Source organism: Penicillium macrosclerotiorum, assembly GCF_028827735.1.
Source record: "Penicillium macrosclerotiorum strain IBT 26536 chromosome Unknown utg000001l_segment0_segment0, whole genome shotgun sequence".
NCBI classification, from domain to species: Eukaryota; Fungi; Ascomycota; class Eurotiomycetes; order Eurotiales; family Aspergillaceae; genus Penicillium; species Penicillium macrosclerotiorum.
This window is the reverse complement of record NW_026643081.1, coordinates 3246111-3270591: the sequence shown is the minus strand read 5'-3', so window position 1 is coordinate 3270591 and position 24481 is coordinate 3246111. Positions and strand designations below refer to the sequence as shown.

At 47.2% G+C, this 24481-nt stretch overlaps 13 protein-coding genes across 13 annotated transcripts; 5 read left to right on the top strand and 8 right to left on the bottom strand.

Moving 5' to 3' along the window:
• Positions 1–1431: 1431 nt before the first annotated feature.
• Positions 1432–1885, top strand: N7462_001118 (uncharacterized protein; the record flags this gene model as incomplete). The annotated part of the gene is made up of 2 exons (XM_057072844.1): positions 1432–1802; positions 1858–1885. 2 exons carry the CDS (start codon positions 1432–1434, stop codon positions 1883–1885), a joined length of 399 nt encoding a protein of 132 aa, XP_056939374.1.
• A 2374-nt stretch (positions 1886–4259) lies between these two features.
• On the bottom strand, positions 4260–4541 carry N7462_001117 (uncharacterized protein; the record flags this gene model as incomplete). The annotated part of the gene is made up of 1 exon (XM_057072843.1): positions 4260–4541. The coding sequence occupies one exon, from the start codon at positions 4539–4541 to the stop codon at positions 4260–4262; it is 282 nt and encodes a 93-aa protein (XP_056939373.1).
• A 17-nt stretch (positions 4542–4558) lies between these two features.
• On the top strand, positions 4559–6247 carry N7462_001116 (Aldehyde dehydrogenase NAD(P)-dependent; the record flags this gene model as incomplete). Its single annotated transcript, XM_057072842.1, has 4 exons — positions 4559–4591; positions 4644–5354; positions 5437–5720; positions 5785–6247. 4 exons carry the CDS (start codon positions 4559–4561, stop codon positions 6245–6247), a joined length of 1491 nt encoding a protein of 496 aa, XP_056939372.1.
• Positions 6248–6575: 328 nt separating this feature from the next.
• On the bottom strand, positions 6576–8495 carry N7462_001115 (putative Rab geranylgeranyl transferase escort protein; the record flags this gene model as incomplete). The annotated part of the gene is made up of 4 exons (XM_057072841.1): positions 6576–6913; positions 7118–8185; positions 8247–8365; positions 8422–8495. 4 exons carry the CDS (start codon positions 8493–8495, stop codon positions 6576–6578), a joined length of 1599 nt encoding a protein of 532 aa, XP_056939371.1.
• A 1545-nt stretch (positions 8496–10040) lies between these two features.
• On the bottom strand, positions 10041–10656 carry cyp1 (putative peptidyl prolyl cis-trans isomerase (CypC); the record flags this gene model as incomplete). Its single annotated transcript, XM_057072840.1, has 3 exons — positions 10041–10451; positions 10514–10555; positions 10624–10656. 3 exons carry the CDS (start codon positions 10654–10656, stop codon positions 10041–10043), a joined length of 486 nt encoding a protein of 161 aa, XP_056939370.1.
• A 265-nt stretch (positions 10657–10921) lies between these two features.
• N7462_001113 (aspartic endopeptidase) lies at positions 10922–12838 on the top strand (the record flags this gene model as incomplete). The annotated part of the gene is made up of 1 exon (XM_057072839.1): positions 10922–12838. The coding sequence occupies one exon, from the start codon at positions 10922–10924 to the stop codon at positions 12836–12838; it is 1917 nt and encodes a 638-aa protein (XP_056939369.1).
• A 220-nt stretch (positions 12839–13058) lies between these two features.
• Positions 13059–14267, bottom strand: N7462_001112 (3' exoribonuclease family protein; the record flags this gene model as incomplete). Its single annotated transcript, XM_057072838.1, has 1 exon — positions 13059–14267. The coding sequence occupies one exon, from the start codon at positions 14265–14267 to the stop codon at positions 13059–13061; it is 1209 nt and encodes a 402-aa protein (XP_056939368.1).
• Positions 14268–14562: 295 nt separating this feature from the next.
• Positions 14563–14939, bottom strand: N7462_001111 (uncharacterized protein; the record flags this gene model as incomplete). Its single annotated transcript, XM_057072837.1, has 2 exons — positions 14563–14819; positions 14861–14939. 2 exons carry the CDS (start codon positions 14937–14939, stop codon positions 14563–14565), a joined length of 336 nt encoding a protein of 111 aa, XP_056939367.1.
• A 16-nt stretch (positions 14940–14955) lies between these two features.
• Positions 14956–15607, bottom strand: N7462_001110 (hexose carrier protein; the record flags this gene model as incomplete). Its single annotated transcript, XM_057072836.1, has 2 exons — positions 14956–15295; positions 15345–15607. The coding sequence occupies 2 exons, from the start codon at positions 15605–15607 to the stop codon at positions 14956–14958; spliced, it is 603 nt and encodes a 200-aa protein (XP_056939366.1).
• Positions 15608–16853: 1246 nt separating this feature from the next.
• Positions 16854–17697, top strand: N7462_001109 (uncharacterized protein; the record flags this gene model as incomplete). The annotated part of the gene is made up of 6 exons (XM_057072835.1): positions 16854–16859; positions 16990–17046; positions 17103–17179; positions 17239–17302; positions 17357–17439; positions 17511–17697. 6 exons carry the CDS (start codon positions 16854–16856, stop codon positions 17695–17697), a joined length of 474 nt encoding a protein of 157 aa, XP_056939365.1.
• A 286-nt stretch (positions 17698–17983) lies between these two features.
• On the bottom strand, positions 17984–19270 carry N7462_001108 (sugar phosphate isomerase/epimerase family protein; the record flags this gene model as incomplete). Its single annotated transcript, XM_057072834.1, has 4 exons — positions 17984–18023; positions 18143–18220; positions 18273–18859; positions 18911–19270. 4 exons carry the CDS (start codon positions 19268–19270, stop codon positions 17984–17986), a joined length of 1065 nt encoding a protein of 354 aa, XP_056939364.1.
• A 776-nt stretch (positions 19271–20046) lies between these two features.
• N7462_001107 (Zn(II)2Cys6 transcription factor) lies at positions 20047–22600 on the top strand (the record flags this gene model as incomplete). Its single annotated transcript, XM_057072833.1, has 4 exons — positions 20047–20530; positions 20575–20974; positions 21033–21790; positions 21897–22600. The coding sequence occupies 4 exons, from the start codon at positions 20047–20049 to the stop codon at positions 22598–22600; spliced, it is 2346 nt and encodes a 781-aa protein (XP_056939363.1).
• A 132-nt stretch (positions 22601–22732) lies between these two features.
• Positions 22733–24228, bottom strand: N7462_001106 (uncharacterized protein; the record flags this gene model as incomplete). The annotated part of the gene is made up of 8 exons (XM_057072832.1): positions 22733–22900; positions 22976–23015; positions 23061–23229; positions 23280–23394; positions 23459–23527; positions 23574–23947; positions 24008–24149; positions 24202–24228. 8 exons carry the CDS (start codon positions 24226–24228, stop codon positions 22733–22735), a joined length of 1104 nt encoding a protein of 367 aa, XP_056939362.1.
• Between the last annotated feature and the right edge of the window lie 253 nt (positions 24229–24481).

Genomic DNA, 24481 nt, shown 5'->3' with positions numbered 1-24481 from the left:
AGAAAAGGGTCATCGGCGCTGCAAAAGGCTCTACATAGCCTCGAGGAATTTTCACGGTCAAGATGTTGAGAGCAGTCATACTTAACAGCTAGTTAAGAATACCGGATTGGGAAATATGTACTGCTTACGGGCAAAGGGGTGGGGGGGGGGGAGGATGGCATGAACTTGGACGCCGCAAGGCATTATTCAGGCCTTCCACCATCTACTCTTGGAAGGTTTATGGACTTCCTGTTTATTGACGATAAATATAGAGTCAATTTTGCGAATTTTCTATGTGAAAATATGTTCTCCGTATTTCTGAAATGCCGACTGAAGCTGTTTGTGATGCCAATAGCTGCGAGTCGATAGTATGATTGGGTGTTTGCCTGATTTATTGTAGCTCATATTTTGAGTCGCTATGAAAATGCCCCCAAAACCAACGTTGTTGTAATTTTCATCATATTCAGTAGCTATAAGAGTCAGCCTTTAACTCGCTTTGGAAAACAGGCGGCTATTTGGACAAAATAGATAATTAGGCGTGCTCTAGCGCTTAAAGATTCTCGATATATGACCTGAGAATCTATAATTATTGACGTCCTCTATTCACTGAAAATATCTATTGTTTTTATCAATCCTAATTTAACATATGGGTATATGGTTTACAGAGAATTCTCATATAGGGAGTATTACTTTGTATAAAGCAAAAATTAGTACTCCACAATCACAAAGTTCAGGGCAAGTGTGGATATATGGACAGCTCTTTAGGTCATTTACCCCAGTCTGATGTGCAGGTAGGGGATGATACAGATTTATCCAAGGAGAGGACAAGGTGTTGGTCGCTAGGGCCACGGCGGGTCTATCGACCATATCATTTGTCTACGCTGAATTATAAGGAAAATGGGTCTTGAACCCACTTCTAGAACTAGTCTTCACTGAAGTACAACCTATTTCAAGGGTCTACCATGTAATACCTTTGTTGGATCTCTATATGATAATTTAAACCGTACCTTCAGGCGTACTGCGTGGCCTTATTTCACTATCCAGATTCAGTATCATGTCCCGCACCTGTTGGCTTCATAGCTCTGTGACTACATCTAGGTACCCGTAAACGAACAATTTATTTGCCAGATATACGGGGTCCCAGGATCCACCCTATAAACCGTCATGAATAATTGAAACGAGAAGAGCGCTAAGAGGGATATATAGTTGGTTTTTAACATATATTGATAGGAGTTGGTGGTAATCATATGAAAATTTCGAGAATTTGCCGGCAGAATATAAGTTGCTAATTATATAATATATCAATTATCTAAGAATACAAGGCAGTTCCTCACTTGAATATAAATAGTCGACAAATCCCCCAAGATTTGCTTAGCACACGAATGAAAAATAATCCTCGAACTTGCAAGGAAATACCCAAGCTCATTTCTCAACCCCTTAAGAAACGTCGAAATGCAAATATCACAGCTTTTCACTGCCCTGTTGGTAATGGGTCTCGTCTCAGCCGCACCCACCGACGAGTCCCAGCTCGTGGAGCGAACCTGTTCCGGTGGCAAGAAATGGGGTGAAAATCTCAATTCCGCCGTTGATCAGGCAGGAAGATGGTGCGAGGGAGACGGGGGTAGTGAAAGCTATCGCGCTGGTCAGACTAAGTACGGCTGCTACAATTTGCCTTTCGGCGAAAACAAGGCCGAGTTTTGGATTCAGCGCAAGGCCACTACTGGAGGCAGTCTTACCTCACCTCAGTGTAATGGGTATATGCAGGAGCAGATCAATAACTGCGAGAGCGGTGGTTCCGGCGAAAGGAATGGGTGGTATTTCCGGTAAATCCGATTTTGAAGAATAGTGGTTCTAGATTTTGAACTAATATTTTTTTAGAGCTGATGTCAATGCGGGCCGTTGTTAGGTGAGAGCTAGGAGCCGGGCCTAATAATCATTAGTAACTTATAGAATATCAACAACCGGCAAGGCCATATTTGTCTCAGTGGTATGGGTGGCCATGCTTGGCTGGTTCGATGATCAATATGGCAGGAAAATAGGATACTGAGATTGTCAAGACTAATTGTAGGGAATCCTGATTTGGTGTCTGTTTCGCCCATTTTGCGTTTTCTTTTTCCGCTTATTATTCCGAATAGGTAGCAGGATTATTTTCCGGTATATATAGCTGTTCTAACTAAAGTCACTCTCTAAAGTGAAGTTGTACTTACAAGTCTACGCATTCCACACTAGGTTCCTAGGCTATGCATATATATTAGCTGTCACGCACTACCAACTGGTTAACGTAAGTGGGTCGTCTCTCACGCACCTGTCTCTAGCTCCGATGATCTGTATCTTGCAGCCGTACCGTTGCCAAATCTCCGAGTTACACGGACTCTGGTCTAGATAGTAGACCAAAGACGTCACTAATTAAGAGAGCCTAGTTAGTCAATCAAGTAGTTCAGAGTTATATACTGAACCAGGGCGCTCGCAGGAGAATCTGACAACGGAGATAAGGTGGAGCTGGCATCAACAAACCAATCACTAAACCCCCATACACCACGCTGAAGGAGAGCTTCCTGAAGGTAAAACAGATGCTGAATATAAGAAGGAGTGTCTAGTTGTTCAGTTCAGATCCCTCTAGAAGATGAGGTCATAATTTTCATGATTGTGTACGGGAGAAATATCATCCAAATCAGTCGCTACGACTACTACTCCAAATGAGAGCACCAACAACATAAAAAGTCCCCGGCCTTTCTCGTTCGAAACAAAATCGATCATCGAATTATCATGCCGAGGAATGAATTGAAATCCAAGTAAACCGTGAAGGACGCCGACAAGAAGAAACCTGAGCTACCAACAGTGAACGCGCTCCGGGCATCTTATTAAGAGACGAGGAAGCAGCGAACACGTTGTCTCGGGTAGCGTCTAGTTTTTCAGTGGATGGTGATCTGTCGGGCTAGATATTCAAATAAGAAGAATCAGATAGAGGAAAGAGGAATTGAGAGCAGGTCTTAATTGTCGGTGGTGAGACGATGCTACCATAGACATGACCCAGTTACTCGAAGTAGAGGTTTGTGAGGTACCTTTGCACTCCTCTTTTTTTCCTTTACTCCATTTAGCCATCATGCATTGTATTTGCATCATTTTGCACGATCCTTTTTGCCAACCTGAAGGTCTAGTTGATTATTAGGAAGATAGGCTATCAATCAATACTAGGAACAGATGTACAGTGCACAATCCATTCACCTTCAAACACCTCAAGTGCTACTGTATTCTATTCACCAAACATAGATAGCTGTGTAGACTGTAGTGCTAGACCAATAGTAACTATATCATTGAGGTGCAATGATGTATTCTCCTTCTGCAACACACGGGCGCTTCCAGAGGCAACTGCAAAATCTGCGAGGGTCTCACGTGTCTCGATCAAAGGATGACAAGGCCCATATCAGATACGCTTGATATCCATTCACTCTCTCCCTCCCGTTGTGTTTCCGTTTCACAGTCTCGAGAATATCTCTTTCTTCCTCACCCTGCCATTTCCGAAGATCTCTATGATGACTTATATAACTCGAGATCTGGTTGACAGTTCGGGCCCTACAGCCTTGACGTTTCTCTCACCAACCCCTCCACCTCCCTTCTTCATCTATGCAAGGCGAAAGCAATTAGCCTTGAGAGACGCGAAAACGGGACGAGATGAGTGATCCCTCCACCTCCAGGGCCTCACACCTATTTAAAGCATTCTCGAAACTGGCGGAGAGGATACCCATTGACACATCTATGGGAGCTAAAAATCTCCTCTATTGCCTACGTAATATCATGAAGGGACCATTTTCAGAAAGGACATGAAAAACGCCATTTCCGTCTACTGGATTAGAGGTGCCACATCGACACAATAAAATCAGTCTAGCCACGATGGTGAAGGCTATGGATTAAAGCAAGCTCTAGACAAGCCCGTCAAGCTCTCTCTATCCTCTGTCGCAGGTATGGCCTTGGTTTGCGAAGAAAGGGAAAGAGACCACGCTGACGGGGAAATTTTCGAGTCTCCTTGAGTAGTCAATTCGGGTTGCTAAGTCTCTGACCTGAAATCTCAAGCAAGCTAGATAAAAGCCAACGAATCGTGGTCATTTACATTGTTGACCTGTCACTGCCTAGGAAGACGGGGACAATAGTATTGAGGGAGGGACGGGTCCAACCCTCGAAGCACTATCCTAATCCCCTCCTAATAAACAAATAAACAATACGCGAAGAACTTGATTATCGAATCAATAGTAAAGAACATACCCCGCATTTCGAGTCCTGCATTATCCGATTTGAACCGGGTTACCAAACTTCTGTCGCCATGTGCCACAGAGGACGCCTTTCACACTGCCCAAAGCTCGGTCCGCATGGGTCCTGGGGTGCAGATAGCCGAGGCAGTGAAGACTCCTCCTTCTCCACAATTGCCCCATATGGACATGAATGGGCTTGGCGGCGTCGAATCTACTATACTTGGTCTGAAGGAAATGATTGTGAGACTCGAGTCTTAAGGCCTCGATAGCCGCCTTGCTCTCGTCAACCATCGACGGCAACTTCCCGCAGAACATGTTTGCTGGCTGTCATCATGGGGTTCAGCACGACGGCGGAATTTGACCAGGTACGTAGACCGCACTCCTCGCAAAGACAACTCATCGCTCACAGCGCCATAGGCCTATCAAGGTGTGCGCAAGGCGTTCACTTCCGGGGTGACCAAGAACAAGGAGTGGAGGCGACAGCAGCTGAAGCGCACCTGGTGGATGGTGGAGGACAACATGGACCGCATTCGCGCTGCGCTCTATGCCGACCTCCATCGTCATGCCTATGAAACCGGTCTCTCAGACGTCGCAATGTTGCAAAATGACATCTTGCGGACGCTCGACAAGCTGGATGAGTGGACCAAGGACGAAATCCCCACCCGACGGGATATGGTGAACTTCCTGGGGGGCACGCGGGTGCGTAAAGAGCCCAAAGGAGTTGCGCTGATTATCGGCGCCTGGAACTTTCCAATTCTATTGCTGCTCCAGCCTATGATCGCCGCGATTGCGGCCGGATGTGCTATCATCCTGAAGCCATCCGACATGGCTATTGCCACACAGGATCTGCTGATGGAGATTATCCCGAAGTATCTCGACCAAGAAGCCATCCGCTGCATCACTGCTGGCCCGCGGGAGATGTCGTATGTCCTCGATCAGCGCTACGACCATATCTTCTACACAGGATCCGGCCATGTGGGCAAGATCGTCCATGCTGCTGCGGCGAAACATCTGACCCCCGTTACCCTAGAGCTGGGAGGTCTTGCGCCAGCCATCGTCACCGCGGCAGCCAATGTAGAGCTTTCTGGCAAGCACATCGCTGCCACCAAATTCAGCAATGCCGGCCAGGTAGGTGGTGTCTTGATCTCTCGATGGAAGAAACATGGAAACCCTTTCGTCTTCCGTGAACGGCTTCTAATATACTCACTAGATCTGTCTGAACGTCAATCATGTCATTGTCGACCCGACGGTACGACAAAGCCTCGTCGACAGTCTGACACGGCACTTCGATGTCTTCATGGGGGGCAAGGGGGCGAGACCGGAATACTACACCCATATAATCAACGAGCGCAACTTCGACCGCCTGGAACGCCTTCTTGAGGCGACATCTGGTCAAATCGTATACGGCGGCCACCGTGACCGCGACACCCGGTTCTTCGCACCGACCATTGTGACAGGCGTCAAGCCTGGCGATGCCCTTCTTTCCGAAGAACTGTTCGGCCCTATTCTTCCCATTATGGACGCTGACCTTGACTCGGCCCTAACCTTCACCCGCGAGGGGGACAACCCCCCTCGCAATCTACGCCTTCACGGAGAAACAAGCCGAGAAGAACCGCATCCTGGACGAGACGCAGTCCGGCGGCGTCACCTTCAATGACTGCACGCTGCACGTCGTGGCGCGGGATGCGCCATTCGGCGGCATTGGAGCCTCCGGACAGGGCTACTACCACGGATCGTACGGAATCCGCGAGTTCTCGTACCTACGCACGCATGTCGATGCCATGCCCACCTGGATGGAGGCCCTTATGGACGCGCGATACCCTCCCTACTCGATTGAGAAGCTGAAGAAGATCGTGTCGGCAACAAAGCCGTCTTTTGATCGAGAGGGTCGAGACATCTCGCGCGGGACTACGAAATGGGTGTTGGGATTGGGGGCACTTGTGCTTTCGGTGGCTATGGTTACGCCGCGCCAGCAGGTCCAGAGTCTTGTTATGCGGGTGATCAATGGGGCGTGGTCATAATCCAGTGACTGAACTCGTCCGGATGAATGTATGCAAAGGCTAATTCTGTTGGTGGAAATTGGAATATAAATCCTGAGATTGCATGCACATGTATTGGATAGATTGCTAGTCGACCTGACTCGTAATTGCCTCAGCCTCCAAGTGGTCATTTTTCTGGATGTCGGTGGCGTACTGATTAATCATAGTGTGTCGCGGTGCATGAAGCCTAGGGGTACGAGTTGAGAACAGTATATTCATAATGGTCAATTGTATTCCGTATTACGAGTAAATGTATGTAATCGACAACTAAAGGATGCCGGTTTAAATCCCTGAAGTGATGCTACAATAGTCAATCATCAGAGGTGCCTTCACGATCGTCAAAAATCATGAAATCTTCATGGGCGACCTCATCTCCTACGATCTTCACCCACGCCTGTTTGACAATGTCGATATTGTCATCCTCAAGCGCCAGATCAAGACTAGGCGGTGGGAAAGCAAGCACGTGAGGCGAACACGTTTGAATAGACGGTAGCGACCCGTCATTACTGAGACGACCAAGCTGGCTGTACCGCATGGACCAGAGGGCTATGGCTTGGGGACCTTCTGCCCGAAGGAGGCGGCCCACGGCGCATTCGAGGAGATGGTGGCCATCACGACCAGGGAGAGCAATACTGCCATATATGACACCTGTAGTGAGACTGCATTAGCAAATGAATAGATGAAAGTGGCAGCAGAATCATGTTTCGAGGATTGATGCTCGAGATCAGTGCGTGATAGATATGCTTTCATCAATGCAAATTACAGGCAATGTAGATAAGTTTGAATAAATCATCATGCGAGCGGGAACAACCCAAAGCCAAACACCAGAAAGAAAACTAGAATGTGACTTACTCTGCTGTCGTGGGCAATCGCCGGTGTCACTCGAGTGAACCTGGAGATACACCGGCGGGGATTGAGGGCTATTGAGTGAGTCGCCAGAGAACATAAGGATGGCACTGGCAGGTACAGGAGCCCCTTCCACTGTCACGGGGAAAAGAGACGCGAAGTCCGATGAGGCAATGGTGATCGAGCGTGCTACTTTCGTACACGACGGTTGCGTCTGAAGAGGAAGATCCCAGAAGGAACCGACGACGAATTTGGTCCGAACAGACTCACCATTTGAAAGTTGTACCGTTACCGAGTGCTCTGCCTCTGCCACAGACTCGGGATTGTGAAGAGACTGTATGCCTGTATCCAGTGCGTAAATCCCCCCTCCTACAGCGGAAGCGCGGCAAGCAACTTGGACAATCTCAGATGCTCCGCCGTACTTGGAGACCACGCCTCCAAAGCCCGGACCCAGGGCACCAATGGATGCCAAATGCCTCTTAATTCGAGATAAAGCATAACTCGCAGCGGTGTTCTGATGAGACATCTGGGAGAGTGAAAGTGAAAGCAGAGGATAGTGAAGGTCCTCAGGAACACTGAAATTGGAAGATAAGTAATCCGCGAAAGGCACCTGAAGGTCATCATCTCTCTCAAGCCCATCTTCCTCGTCCTTGGACTTGCTAATTTGGCGCAGAAACCGCATCAGCACTCTTTTTGACTTCATGCTGATATGAGTATCCGCAAAAATATCCTCCCGATTACCAGGTACACGATGGAAAGCCTGTGTCGCACCGAGCTCACCACTTTCCGTGTCCGAAGAGTAAATCCACCAGCTCCCCACGGCCATGAACTCCAATTGGCGGTATATTTTCGAGGAGAGCAGGATAGAAATTAGTTCTGAGCGAGTGTAGAGGAAATAGGGTGAAAGAGAGAGGGTATAAGCACGGCTGGCAGCCAGCTTCGGACGGATGGCCAGTGTGCTTTGTGGGAGCTCGCTGGTCTGGGAGCCGGTCTGGGAAGGAGGAGACCGTGGAGGGTCTTGAAGATGTGGGTAGTTGACAATCTTGGCATCTTCAAAAGAAGATTTTCCAGGATCTACCAGTCGAAAGACATCAGCGACCGGCCGGAATGCAGTACACACTCAGTGACGACCCACGTTGATTCACACTGTCCATCCACTCTGAAGCCTCGTCCAGACTGAATGCTGCCTCTGATCCACCATAGTATGGGTTCCGATCCACATGAAGGACTTTTTTCCCCGACCGTGAGAGGGCTCTTCAGGGAGTTGGTAAGAATGTGTTGGGGCTTCATTGAAAGTAATAGCCACTCACAAAGCTAGAAGAGATTGAGCCAGCCCCGTACCTGCAATGACGACATCCCATGGCGTCTCCGAGAGCGACTCCATCTTGTCAAATGATCAGGACTGAGGTCGGATCTTTGGAGGATAAGTGTGTCCGGGTTTTACTGCAGTAGGAAGCAGAACTAACTCTTGTCACCTTGGGAAGTGACCTCTCAATCCACTTCTGAGCATCTCTGAGTGGGCTGGGTGTCAGAGAAGAGGGTATTCGGCACCTGAAGGTGAGAAACCAGTGGTGGAGAGAAGGAAGGAAAAAAAACTTGGGCCAGGGAGCTTTTGTGCGGGAAGGCGGTCAACGCAAGTTCGCTATACCTCGTTGGTCGTATAGTGGGTCAATAGGAAATTGACAGCCATACTTCCTCCACTGATGTTTGTTCACCTGAGTTATTTACGATACCTGAATAAAAGCTTCATAAAGCGAATATGGGAAAATTTAATCTCCGCATACCTCTCAACATACGAACACAACAGAAGCTAAATAATAGGTCTCCAATCACAGGCCAGTATGTTACTCTCCTAGCCTTGGAATCAACGAGGCGACGTTCCCGAAAATGATCTTATTCCTCGGTCTCTGATCCGTGAGCATGATCGCATTATCTGAGTATTTGGCCTTTATACTAACAAAAAAAACCATATCGATGGCCGTACAGGTGATTTAGTGCGCATAACTCAAAGCCCGGCTGGGAGGGCTTGGAATTGACAATTACAGCATCTAAGGGGATAGGTAGGGTCAATGAAGAATGCATTGACGGATATTAAACTCAATTCAGGTCGGAGTCGGCCAGCTACTTGAATCTCCTGAGGTAAAAATAGGCTTAAGATATACGGAAATGATGGATTATGTCGATGGTCCGAGTCAGCTCTGGGACACACAAGTAGCCATTCGGCATTATTGGTCTTCTCCAAAATACTATTCTACTTTGGCAGTATCACTAGAGAGCCGTGTCTAGCTGATAGTATTACGATCGTGCTTTTAATATCAATGGAGATAATCCACTTCAGCGACGCAAAACCCTATACAAGGCACGTGATTGGGCTTACTCAGCAGCAGTGGATGCGCGCTTTAAAAGAAAAAATCCACTGCGCTCGAGCTTGCTTTCTCCCAAGCCACTCCCAGTGCTTTGCACAGTCCGGCTGCCATGTCATGACAACCCCGGGCTTCATTGGCGGACGCCTTCACTGGCTGTCGTCTTGGGAGTGGTAGATAAGAATTCACTCTGTATCTGCTGCTCTGGATGGAAACATCTGATGGAAGCGGTTCGTTTTGTAGTGATACATTCATCTGTCTATTGCCAGGTTGAGGTTACCTGTTTCAATATGGCATCTATCGTAGCTTAGGTAAATGGGCGCAAGTCCCGAAGTCCCGAAGTCCTGAAAGCCTGGAATCGAGGTTCTCTCCCTACTGGAAGCTCTCAGAGGAAGTGCGCATGGATGGAGTACCAGTGCTGCGAAGGGCAATCGGTCAATTGCAAGTCGCCTCGTGATCCTGGAGCCTTGGGTGTCAAGGACACCTGAGTGACAGGCTGTTGCTGCGTAGAAAGAAATGTTTTCCACCCGAGTGAGAAGGGGTGTGCTGCCAGGCTTGTTTCGTTCTCACTCTGCCCCTTCTTCCACCACACGAGCCCGAATGATCTTAACCTCGTCCACTGGCCGGTCTTCAGTCTTCGTCTTCACCAATCCCATGCGCTGAATTACCCGCATTCCACTCTTGACTCGGCCGAAGATGGTGTGCTTTCCGTCCAACCAAGGTGTTGGCGCAAGGGTAATAAAAAACTGACTGCCATTGGTATTCGGTCCGCTGTTTGCCATGCTCAAAATGCCGGCACCAGTATGCTTCAGATTATCGCGAATTTCATCCTCGAATTTCTCGCCGTAGATGGAGCTGCCTCCTCGTCCAGTGCCAGTCGGATCGCCGGTCTGAATCATAAAATTGGGGATAATGCGGTGGAAGATGACATTGTTGTAGTAGCCTCGCTGTGCAAGGGTCGCAAAATTTTTGCAAGTCTATCAAAATACTTTAGTCAAAGAATGCTTTTCCACAGTCGGAAGGGTTGGGGAGTTCACACCTTGGGGGCATGAGTGTTGTAGAGCTCGACCGTAAAAGAGCCCTATCAGGGATTAGTTATGATTCTCAGACCAACAAGAATTGTGCGACAGAACGACCGACAGAGCTTACCATGGAAGTATCGAATGTCACGTCCGTCGCCATGATTCAGGAGGGTAGTGGTTGGAAGTTGAAGTGTTGGAATGGGAAAGAGGAAGAGCGGGATCGTCAGGTGGAGCTTGGCACGACAGCTTACAGAGAGGCCTGTCTACAGAACGCCGCTTGCTTCTTGCATCTTGCATCTTGCCAATTCCACTTCGACCGGCCACCATGGATGGCGTTCCTTTCGTTTAAGTTACTATAATTCCTCAACGCTTCTCTCGAGTCCTTCAAAACCTGCCTTCCAACAATCTCCGACCTCTCGAGCACCATGTCTGAAGTTACCCCCCTCGCCGAGCTGCTTGGGTATGCCTTCTATTATTTTGAACGCATTAAACCTCTACTCCCTACCTACGGGCACCTGCTTGTTGCTGCCCTGTTTCCGATCTGGATTGGCGCTCATGCCTCCCTCTCACGTCCCTCCTCCGCCACCAAACCGCCCAAAAAAGATACCGAGAAGGACGGGCAGGACACAGATGACGAGGAAGCGGATGAGGAGTCCGGTCCAGTCCAGAAGATGGAGGGATTGGAGCCTTCGGATGCTCTAATGTTCCCATTGACAGCTGGGCTTACACTTGGTGGATTATATCTTGTCATCAAATGGTTAGAAGACCCAGCTATCTTAAACAAGATCCTCAGCTTCTATTTCTCCCAGATGGGCGTGTTCTTTGCGATTGCATTTGTGAAGGATGCCCTCCTGATCCTCCGATCGTTTATCTTCCCACGATACTACCGCTATCGAGGCCAGGTTTGGCACGCCGAGCAACGCAGGCGTATGTTTATCACTCGAGCGACAGACGGATCTGAAGATGCAGAAGGCACCCGACTTTCACCCCTGCCGGGTTTGTTGAGCACAATCCCCTTGCCCAGAAAGATGATGCATATTATGTGGACCTGCCGAAACGTCTCATACCAAAGACTTCAGTTGCGAGCTCATATCCGTGGTGTATTTGATGTCAAAACCCTCGTGGGTCTGCTGGATCTCCTCAGCGGGATCTTTGCTCTTTCGGCTGTGGGGTACTTTGCCTTTGTGACCAAACCATGGTGGTTAACCAATTTCTTGGGGTTCAGTTTCTCATACGGAGCCTTGCAGTTCATGTCCCCATCAACCTTCTGGACCGGTTCACTGATCCTGGGCTCATTGTTCTTCTACGACATCTACTTTGTCTTCTTTACCCCGCTGATGGTCACCGTTGCAACCAAACTCGATGTGCCCATCAAACTTCTATTCCCTCGACCCCCTAGTCCCGGTGAGGCTCCGGATGCCGTGTCACTGGCTATGCTCGGCCTGGGAGACATTGTCATTCCGGGCATGATGATTGGCCTAGCGCTACGTTTTGATCTCTTCCTCTACTACCACAGGAAAACCATTCAAATTGCAACAATCTGTGGCTCTAACGCAGAGAGTGACAAAGCCGAGTATCAACGAGCAACTGGGTCATGGGGGGAGCGCTTTTGGGCGCCCACCATAATACCACAGGAGCCAGAACTCAAGCCACCGTATCATGATGCCAGATCGTTTCCAAAGATTTACTTCAAGGCCAGTATTGTTGGCTATGTTGTGGGTATGGTCACTACTCTGCTCGCTATGCAGTATTCGAACCACGCTCAGCCTGCTCTTCTATACCTTGTTCCAGGCGTCCTCACTTCCCTCTGGGGCACTGCATTCGTTCGAGGCGAGACTTCCCTGATGTGGAATTTCTCAGATGCTGATGAGGAATCTGAGGAGGAGGGTGAGGGCGCTGCCAGCAATGAGAAAGCAGAAGGTCCTGGTAAAAAGGATGAAAATGGCAACGTCATTCAAAAACCGAAAAGTCTTTTTATGCGCATCCTTTCAGGTGACCTTAAATCATTGACAGGCGTCTCTGACAGCTCCGCACAGCAAGATGCTCAAAGTTCAAAGGCGCATGAATCCACAAAAAAGCCGACCAAGGCTGTGGAAGACGAAAGGCCCCAGGCTTCCGAGACAGATTCCAGCCAGAGAAAAGATGCTGATGACAACCGAGATCTGATTCTCTTATCAATCTCTTTCCCGCTTAAAACACGAAGCAAAGCTGAACAAGGCTCTCCACAGCATTCAAATACCGAGAAGAACGGGATGGCGACCATTCCCAAGATCGAGGAACTGGACGAGGAGCCCCCACTGAAGAAAAGGCGAGGGACGCCTAGAAAGCCTGTTACGCAATGATGAAATTGCCCATGTATACATAGCAGAATCTCAAGTTTGGGTTCTGCTTGAACATCCGTCGATGATCGCCACAAATTTATGATAGACTTGATGATATCCCCTTCGGTGTTGAATTACGAACGTAATACTCATGTCCCCTGCATCTTGACGGTAGAGCTGCAATTTTGGTATAATGATTAGGTGCACAAAATGGTATCATATTTTTCTTTCACAGCCACTATCAACATTGGTCTAATATCCGCTTCATTTCGTCCCACCTCTGGCTTGAAATGTCCACCAATTGCCTAAGGTCACCACGATCGATCGTCCAGCCCCCGTGCTTCTCCATCTTGACAATGACAAGCTTGCCCCTTCCTCCATTTTCCTTATCAACCACAAGGCAGGCTCGCTCTTGGCTCAGTCCCTCTTCATAACCATCAGGATCTGCGAGGATCCACTTTTGCTGAGAGTTCTTGTGCTTCTGATCATCGGTCTCTGTATCGGAGATAACAACTGCCCGCCAGCCCGCTGCGGCATCTGCCTCGAAGACCGAGAATGAACTAGCCACCGGGAGGCCGCGCAAGGAGAGCCTGCGGCAATCAGAAACGTCATCCGAACAAAGGATTGTCTCATTATCAACATCCCACCAGGCCTTAGGAAGCTTCGTGTCGCGCAAAGCAGCAAGAATCGATGCCCATGCGGCGTCGAAGGCATTACCAGCGAGGGAAATCATCATGACATCGATATAAAGCACCCAGAATCCCTTGATCTCCCGAGGCTTGCTTTCACTGGGGGTTTCACTCTTTCCAGAATCCACCTCCATCTGTTCCTCCTCATTGTGTCGCTCGGGCTCTTCCGGCCCAAGGTTAGGTGGCTGATACCAGACGCGCAAGTCATCAGCCTGAACCAGGCGTGTACTGTGCAGGAGAGAAAGGATCTGTTGCGAAAGTGATTGAGCGAGTGCAGAGGGCGCAGCACCTGGGATAAAGCCTGGGGCACATCCGGTGCTTAAAGAGAGATTTGGGACGAGCAAATTCAGGTCTTGAATATGGGATCGATCTTCCTCATCCTCATCATCGGCATCGGTTTCATCCTCTTTGGAGTCTGCTAGGCGGCGACGTTTGTTGGCATTTGTGGCTTGCGAGACACTCCACGAGGCGATATCCTCTGTGTGTAGGAGCTCGGCTCGAACGCCGCACACAGCAGCTGTATCGCCAATACGGACAACAGCGCTACCGTTTGTGTGGGTCAATGAGCCCGCATTAGCGGACGTGACTCGGAATTGAGAAGGGGCGCGGCCATTCGCGCGAATTGAGGGCTGGTTGCTGGCGGAGGGAGGGGAAAGGTGGGCTAGGAGGTAAGCATGAGGTTGCAGGCGGGCGAATTGCGAGGGAGGGAGAGAGAGAGATGGTGGAACCGAGGGGGCGGTTGTTGTCCCAGACGAAGCCATGGCTAGTAGCTTTACTAACAATCAGAGACTTTGGATCGCGGATCGAGAAGCTTGAGGAAAAAGCGAGCATTCAGCGGCAGAATAATTCCATATCAAAGGCGGTGTGTCTTGACTACCCTAAGGCACCTCCTTGGCCAAAGTATACGCACATTGGTTCGGTTTTCTTTCGGCATATCTACAGTGAATATTTAAATCACAGATTTGGCTTGGGATAAAACTGTATATACTCTGCTAATTCATGATCTTTTAGAGAATGACTGCAATAGATCGGCAAATAATCCCAGCTCTGCAAAACCTAATCACTCCCAACGTGACCCACCAGCTCAATTCCACTTGACGTTTTCTCTACCTTCATTTGTTTCCATGGTGACAATCTCTGTCGCTTTTTATAAGTCATTCCTGGACCGCCGTCAAACTTGACTTCCAATATTCTATCAATTTGTTCAAGTGAAAGCCCAGCAGTCTCGATATAAAAATACCAGATAAAGGGTACAAAGGCAACATTGAGCGCTGCGAATACCAAATAGAAACGCCAACCAAGACTCGAAATGCCTACACGATTTTAGCTTAGAGCAATGAATTTATGCTCTTACCTTGGGTTATCACAAGGACAACTATATAAACAAACAGCCAATGTACGGCGATGGCCACAGCTGCCCCAGTATTTCGCATTCTCTAAGAATTTACTTCAGAGGGATAAATGAAGAATATGGGACAAAATGATGTTCCCTATATTTAGTGAGATAGATTTTAAAAAATTAACTGGAAAGAATAGATCGTGGGGTGCGAAGAATACACAAACCTGGAAAATATAGAAGGTAAATATGAATGCAATGGCAAAAGCATTCATTGGCTTTGTTCCAATTCCAATTCCTAACGCTGCCATTCCAAAACATATTGCTTGACCAATTGCCCCAATGAGGAAGACTCTCTTGCGTTCAACCCGGTCCAACAGGAAAGCACCAAGCAAAGTCCAGAAGGCAAAGCTCACAAAATCTACCACGGCTAGAATAAGTGCCATTCGAGAACTAAATACAAAGGATTCCATCAAAGAGTCAAAAAATAATATCCAATGACATTAGTTCGTCCAGCTTGTTGCATGAATGATGCACTAGCGCCAAGGAGGATGCGATGAAAGGTCTGTGAATGACCGCCACTGAAGAACTCTGCCATGCCGGGCCGTTGAAGTTCTTGCTATGTTGCACAGTGTCAATAATATCTTGTAAATTCCGCTGAACCACTTCACTAGCTTCAGGCATATCGATGAGCCTCACAATAATGGGCTTTGCTTCGCAAGATCGATCTCGAAGAACAAGCCACCGCGGAGATTCCGGAGTCATAGGCAGCATAAAAAGAGTAATAATCGCAAAGACGCATTAAAATGCCAACGGAAAGCGCCAAGTTACGGAATTTCTTGAATCAGCAAAAGTTAAGAAAAAGTTGAATAAATTTGATATCACCAACCCCAGGACGACCACGACGAGTGAGAACGCGATAAGCTTCCCACGATGGCGAGGATGGGTCAGCTCAATTTGCCAGAGAGGGATAACAGTTGTATTTATGCCAGTACCAATACTTGTAATGATTCGTGCAATGATCATCTGTGGCAGGGAGTAAGAGGTTGCTTGAAGTGTAGCTCCTATAATGACAATCAAACAACCAAAAGAAATACAGAACTTCCGACCAAATTTGTTACCAATGAAGATGATCAGAATAGCCCCAAAAAGGCAATCTAGATCATAACTGGATACGATATGCCCTTGAACTGAAGGAGCCGGGTTTTTGAAGGTCTTTACAAAGGATGATATTGATAATAGCCCACTGAAAACCCTGGTCATGCCGAAAAGCAAAAAACCAGTACCTGCTGTAAGTGTGATGGCGGTAGTGAGAGCTCTTCCTCTGAGAGACTTGAAAAGCATCTTGGAATAGTTTGAGCATTCGATTGTTGAACATAACATTCTCGAAGAAGGGAGAGTGAGGGCTCTAAGTGGCATATAACGTGTCGAATCTTAACAGCACTTCATGCTTAAGCCTTTCTCCACATTTCCTCAAGGGGATTTTGATACCAGAAAATATGTACTAGGAGTCGTTTTTCGGTTGATTGATTAAAATTCCGAGAAGATCCGGGAGTTAAATCTAAAAGCCGGTCATCCTTGTAGAAATGAGGTGCTAGCGCCAAGTTCTTCAATCTAATTATAAAAAGAGCCTAACATTTTGATTATACAAGATTATATATTAATTCATCCAATATTTGTTTTCATGTGCCATAGTGACTCGAAAAAATGGAATCTTTACGCACGGCGATTGTGACAGGTTGTTGGATATCAATTCTACCCCTTTTCCCCCTGAGCTGACCAAGCTTCCTAGGCGGATCAGATGGATTCGGATCAGCCATCACTGACAGGTTCAGTCTTGAGGGGTGGAAAGTCCTCATAATTGACTTGAACCGAGTAGAAGGAGAAAAAAAAGCCCAAAGAGACGCTAATTTACGGTTTTGTTTCGGCGATGTGGCCAAGCAAGAAACCTGGGAGAGTGCATTGGAGATCATCCAAAAAGAATACGGAACAGTGGATGTTGTTATCAACAATGCAGGTAAATTTTATCGCTTCCACAAATATTCCATGACCAGGTCTTGATATATCGGGTGTTTTAGGAATTACAAACGACCCCTCTGTAAAGGTCTCTTCTAATATTGGTGTCTAAATACTGACTTGAATTTCAGCCTGTTCATACAAAGTCCATCAGTGAATATGAGAAAACATTTGATGTCAATGTCAAGGTAAAATGATTTATATTCATTGTAATAGGATAAAGTGTTAATATATGAGGTTTTAGCCAATATTTCTAAGCGCAAAAATATTTGCTCCCTATATGATGGCTCAAGGACACGGCGCTTTTATTAATATCACAAGGTGCCTCATATACAAAGCTGTTTATATAGGCAATGCTTTTGACAAATTTTGGTTGATAGTACGGGATGCACAAGGCCTCGACCGGGCTTCGCTATCTACAATGCTTCAAAGGCAGCCGTCACAGTATGTACCTTCGCCTGTTAATGAGACTGGCTTGCAGGTACTAAATGATTCAAGGGATTTACCAAAACAATGGCCCTTGAATATGCTCCAACAATTCGTTTCAATTGCATTGCTCCGGCAGTCGGTAATACCTCAATGTAGGATAACGCTAGCTATTCTCCGCACTAACCCCATTTGGGATCACCAACTAATGACTGAATACTATCAGGCTAAGATCCTCAATTGGAATTGGGGAGGGAGCAAAAGAGAAGCTCCATGAGGTGGAAGCTTCTTTGCCAATGAAAAGAGTTACACAACCTAAAGATATTGCAAATGCCGCATGGTATCTAGGGTCAGATGAAAGCTCATTTGTCACGGGTACTACGCTTGAAGTGGATGGAGGTCGCGGAGTGTGAAATAATTCTAGCTTATACCTCGGATGATATAGAGTATAAAGGATGGTCTGAACAATTGACGTGGATGTTTGATAATAGTCTTATATGCTGGAAGACCGACGACGCAGGTCAAACTCGTCATTTAAAGGAACAAATGGACAAATCGCTGCTCTTCCCTCCTACTTTAGGATAAGATCTTTATGAACATTTACTCCTACGTTGTGAGAAGACTTTTGTATTCATAGTGGCTCGGCTGACATAGACTTTATGGTCTGGGCCATAGAAGAAACCATCGGCCGCATTGATTTCAAGAAAACTTTGGGACCGTAAATAGTTTGGTGAGTTTCCTAATGTCAAATTTAATCTAAAGTCACAGGTTTCCAGGCTGCTCTCTGTGATTATATCTTTCCAACTATAAAGTGTCATTAGTATTAGGATGAGACATTGGAATAGGGCTTCAATATACTCACGACGACCAAGCCCACAACGAGTGGCGACCTCACGCCAGGAGTTCATACCTCGTTCGGCCCAATAATCGGGTACCCTTATTTCCGATTAATAAAGGATATAATATCAAGCAAATGAGGGGAGCTTACGATGATCGCGTATCAAACATGTCAGTATGGAAGACTTCCATGGACACCCACCCCACATATCCCATATCGAAAATAGCTTTGGCGACTTGGACGGCAGGCAGCGTACCGCCGAAATCCTCCTCACATGGGAAAATCCGACAGTTCCTGGACTGAGTCATGAAGGGAGGTTGTTTGAAGTCTTTTTGTGGATATCCTCGTTGCATAGGATCTGCTAGTGTCGCGTCACTAAGTTGTAGATAAACAATATTGGCCGGATCAACAGCCTCCTTCAGCTCCTGTAAACTGTGTCGTAGGCGCTTTAGTCCATCTTGTTTTATAGGCGAATCCACATTAAACGGATCACCGGCCTCTTTTGATGCAATATGGAAAGTATCAAGACAATGACCGACGTTAGGAAGATCAACTAGAGCTAGTATCTCCTGTACATGCTGCCAGGTATTTTTGTGCATACCCCATGAGGGTGCTTCGTACGCAACTTTTAAGTTATGTTTTTGAGCCAGTAGACCAAGGGCTCGCATATTTGCGGCGATCACAGATGGATTGGCGGTGAAGTCATGCTCATCAGCGGGGTAAAGGGCCGTACAGATCTATATCATCATGAGTGATACTGTTAAATGGTAGCTCGGAGACACACCGACCTGAAAAATTGGAATGCGCATGATCTGACACAGCTGACACCACAGTTCTGCCTCTTTTAGTCGTAAATTTACGTCCGATGATCGCTTCAATCCATCGAATCCTCTAAAGGGATTCAGGGCAATAAGACTGAGCGATAGACACGACGCCTTGACAAAAATATCGGAAGCAGCTGCGCGCAGTCTGTCTTCACGAGTCTTCAATGAGGTGAAAGTAGCTGCATGCGCATCAATGCACTCAAAAGCGACTTCCACCCCTTCAAAGCCATGAGATTTTGCGGCCTCCAGCTTGCGATGAATTGTATGACCGGAGAGTGATTTGCCCAAAGAGTTAGTAGCTATTGCCACTTTTATAGTCGACATTGTTGCGAGGACAATTTAAATTGAGGTAGCAGATATTTTGGGAGTAATATGTAAGTGAAATATCCTGCGAATGGCAGATTGGACTGTAAATTCTCCGGGTCAGGCTTCTGGTGAACCAATAGTTTACCTTTGCGCGTTGTACTATGTGACTGGTCCTTGGAGGCCACAATGTTGGGGGCTACAATTGTGGAGCATCCGGTGCATAAATCTGGATGCCGGGCGGGGAAAATGCGGGTTGCCGAGGGAGTCGACATGTAGGTCCAGAAAGCGTTCTAGCGACGGGAGAGGACTGGATATACTCAGTGAGTTCCGAGAAGATGGGATCATCGAGGAAACTGTATTAATTGGTCGCCTATTTGATTCGCACGAAGCCTACAAGCCTTTGCCCACGCGATCCCCGGGGCTTAGAGCCTTCGAGGCCAGCCACAGCGCCTTCAGATGTTTTTCAGATTCGAATTTTGATAAAAAACAGTCTTGCGAAGCCGTGAAAGCAAAATAACCCTACCTTTTTACAGAATAGTGTACAGAATATGCGCTGGGCCAAAAAGCCTGGATAAAGTTATCATGTAAACTTTCGGCGCGGCCCCAAATGCATTGCAAAATCCCGAATGCGCCCCCGCAAAAAAGGAAGCGCCACGCAGTGGAACTTTTCGTCATGCCCGACCAACGCAGCGATAATTGATTCCCTATTCCCGTACATCAACCATATATACCTATAAGACAGAACAAAATCTGTCTCTTGGCTTTAGCGTGCTTCAGAGAGCTACAGAGCCATCATGGATTCTCCTACAGCCCGACCAGTAACGAGGCAGCAATCCCACCTCCCGTCTCCCACAGCAGCCTGCGAGGCATGTCGAAAGCTCAAGATGCGATGTATCCGTCCCAACGTACCAGATGCCATGAAATATTCATCAATTGAGCCTTGCGACCGTTGCAAGCGTACGAACCGCATCTGCAAAATCCCCTCACCACGCCCGTTGGGTCGCAAACGCGGCGCGGTTGGTCGCTATCATGGACTTGAAAAGGCATACCGAAAAATGCAAACAGAACTCAAGAAAGTCGGTAAATCGACAGAAAAGATCCAGGAAGTCGCCAGCGTATCTCCTGGCGAGGGAGAAGTGATCGACCTGCTCTTGTCAAAGATGCGAGACGACAATAAACCCCGAGAATGGAGCCAGGCATCAGAGGAGAGTGCTTTCGAGCACCAAATGTCCCCTAAACATACTGCCGATGCATCAAAGCCCATGAATGCACCTGTTGGTACTCAAAAAACCCGGGAACGATAGCCTCCCCATCTGATCCAGATACAATCACTTCTCATATGAACTTTGAGCCGGTCAGCAACCCACTGGCACTGATGGCTGAAGCTGCGGGCGCAGCACAAGCCCTGGAAACACATTCAAACCAAATAACCACATCTCCAATGACTGAAGCGGAATATGTGCAGAGGGAATTGCCACCCGGAGTAGGCATGGGTCGACACCTGCTTCATCGACCTGGGTACGTCTCTTTAGGCCTTCAATTGAGCCGCCAGACTTTGGAACGGGGCCTCGATACTTTATTTGGTCCCGCATTAGAATTAGATCGCTATTCCGATTATTTTCGATCCACTGAGACCGGATCGCCGCGAGATGTTGGTCCTGATTTGGATCCAGTGGAGCTGGGCTTACTTTCGATGGAAGAAGCATATACATTGTTTCCTATGTAGGTGTAGTTGCCCCCACCAAGAATCAGGAAACACCGGATCTGACATGATATCCAGCTACTTCTCTCGACTTCACCTCATCAATGGAATTCTTGATCCCGTGCTGCATACCGCGGACTTTGTGCGGTCCAGATCTTCACTGCTTTTTACGTGGATCCTTGCTCTGACTGCCCAGTTTGACCACAATCTAGGACATCTGGCAAAGAGACTGCGCCTTCATGGAGAAAAACTATCCCGACACGTCCATACGTGTGGATATAAATCAGTGGAGATTGTGCAAGGTTATTACATTTCTCTCTTATCTGCAACTCCAGCCAGAACATTGTCTGAAGAACGATCGTGGTTATATACCATGTATGCTTTCGGTGTTGCTGCTGAACTAGGCCTGGATCAAGGATCAAAGTCTCGTTCCAATCATAATTTTGGTCGGGCAAATGTTCCAGTCGGTTCAACATCTCATAGCATGATGGAATTACCAGCTCAGGAAGTGATTCCAGCGAGCCCAAGCCTATACGACGCAACGACGCAACTCAGCCCAGACACGTCAAGTTGCCCCTCTGCACAACATTTCTCCTATCTCCAGCGACTGGCCCGCAACAAAGAGCGAACCTGGCTTCGGATTCTGCTCTGGGAGAGAGCTAATAGTGCTGCTTGCGGAAGAATAAACGCTTTCCCAGAAACAGATCTGACTCGCAATATTGAAATCTGGTGGACACACCCGCTGGCCGACTTGACTGATAAGCACACTTGTGCCTTTATTCTTCTTCGTCGTCATCTGGCGACCCTACAAAAAAGAAATCAGACACCAAGCATCGGTACCTTACCATGATCCTCACTGGGTCCGTGATCTTGTGAATACTACCTTTGAGCCTTGGACAAGAATGTGGCTACCATCTTACGATACTAATACACCAGATTCAGAGAAGCTTCCTAATCTTTATTTATATCATGTGTACATTCACAATCGACTTTGGACTTTATCGTCAGCCCTCAATGTCGCTGTTAAAAGTGACCACGATTTGGATGTCATTCGGGAAGACTGCTTTGACGCGGCTATTCATTGCTGTGAAATCGCTGTGCGTGACCTTGAATCAGTGGGAGAGCCAATGTATTGCATGCTATCTCCAACTTGGGCCATGATATCCTATGCAGCAGTTCTGACCCTGAAGCTATTTCCTTATCTGCATGGCTCACGCCCAGGGTATGAGATTGAGCTTCTTGCCCTACTAGGACAGGTTGCTATCCAGTTGAAATCTGCGGGCACCATACCATCTCATAGATTTGGAATTGCAGCATTACTTGGTCAACATCTCTTGGTGATTTTGCGATCAAGAGCAGCTAGACTCAAAGATGTAATTCCAGTATCTGAGGCCCAGGTCGTACCCTTACACAGCGCTCACAAGTGCAATAATGAATTCAACTATGGAGTGGAGAGAGCTATGGCTACCGATAATGGCACGATGGAGTTCTTGTCGGATCCGCATCATGTTGATAATCCTCTGGTGTCAGCATACGATCCGTTTTTAACGGCAGCCACCGTGGAGATGGAGAATGATTTTGGAGACGAAGGGTTTACAGATCTACTCAGGGAGATATTTGGCCCTGGGTTTGGCGATGTATTTTAATACCATAAATAAAAATTACATATAATATTATTAGCATGTTACTGGCTAATAAAAAAGCACACACAATATTCATAAGGAAATAATTCGATCGAAATATCAAAGGATCTTAATGGCCTGAGCTTAAGGCACTATTCACAAGTTACTTCTTCTGATATCACCACGGAGTACTTTGTTGACAAAAGCAGGGTCTTCTCGAAGGGGTCTTCCCAGCCCAATCATATCAACATCACCCTGTTCCACAGCTTTCGCCATGCAGTGACTATCGCGCCAACCACCAGTCGTTCCAATGACCGCGCGAGACTATTAAACAAATAGATTAACAATTAGGAGAATTAAAAATTAGGAGAAATGAAAATGGGAAGTATTACAACTTACCAATACTTTCTTCATTTCTTGTGCCCACTCAATGAAATAGCTTGATTCATCAGCATTTGTAAATTCCAAGGTGGCAAAAACATACCTTCCCCTTGCCTTTTGTGAGGGTCTCTCCGCAAGCTCTTTCATGATATTGCCTCTCCAGGCTGGCGATGCATATGTTCCGCCTGAAATATCAAAAAAATCCACGCCAGCTTCCTCGAGCCATTTTATGACAACGCACTGTTCCGCAAAACTGGTGCCATCCTTGATAACTGCGACTGTTAGTAAGATTCGTCATGAATTTGAGAAAGTGTAGATATACAGTCGTGGCAATTTAGTTTGGCGGCAATGACAAACTTGTCTAGTGGCAGCTTTGCTTTAATGGAATTGACGATCTCGAGAATAAATCGAGCCCGATTCTCAAGCGATCCACCATACTAGATGAAGACAGAGGTTGGCAAAAGCTCATATCGCGCAGACCAATGGAGCCAGATAGCATACCTCATCCGTTCGTTTGTTGGTCAGTGGTGACAAGAATTGCTGCATGATATATCCATGACTCGCATGCAGCTTTTTCAATTAATAAAATCTCATCTTTCTGGCAGTCGACACGTACAATGATTCCATCTGCTCCAGCTTTTGCTAGGACCTCCGCCGCCCATACGTAGCGGGCTTGCAAGTCCTTGATTTCCAATTTTGTCAAAGGAGTCGGCTTCCCATAAGTCTTGTTCAAGCAAGGCTGCAACTGCTCCGCAGAGGAAGACTTGGGGTTGGCATTCAGAAATTCAGGTACCTGGTGACCAGGAAACTGAAGCTGCGGAAGGAATATCGCGCCTCGGGATTTGGCGGCTTGCACCGCCGGACGGAAAGCCTCCACAGGATCCCAAGGGTTGTTGATATCAAGGACTGCATTGTTGTAGTTTTCAAGATTGTCGCGATGGATAGGAATGTTGCCTGTACAAATGAGGCCAGCGCCGCCGTCCGCAAGTTCTTTCATTTTCAGTCAGTGTTTCTCCAGAACTGACATCATGGACAGACTGAAATACATACCTTGATAGAGCTCTGCGTATCTTGGAAGAGGCTTTCCACAGTTTTCAACGTTTTCTTCGTCAAAGGCCGAAGCGTATTCGCTCAGGGGCGTGCGGTAAAGACGATTTTTGATAGTTTTCCCGGATAATTTGAGCGTGATAGGCTTGGATTGGTTTAGTTTCTCATGATCTGCACATCATTTTGAGATTTCGTACCTGGGCTAGCGGTGCAATGTGAGCCATGATGCAAAGCAATAGGATAAGATTTGAAGAACCATCAGCTGCAAAAAATGATCCAAATAATATTTATGTTGTACTTGTTTTCATAGTCGATTCAATGCTCCTGGCCTTTGCTGTTTGAACCGGGTTGTTAATTTGAACACCGGTTTGCGGGGTCAAGCCGTCACAAGTAACGATCAAAGAATATAGACATGTCTACATGCTTCGGAAATTTTCAAAATTTTCCATAATATTCCGTGTGTCGTAACATTGGGCT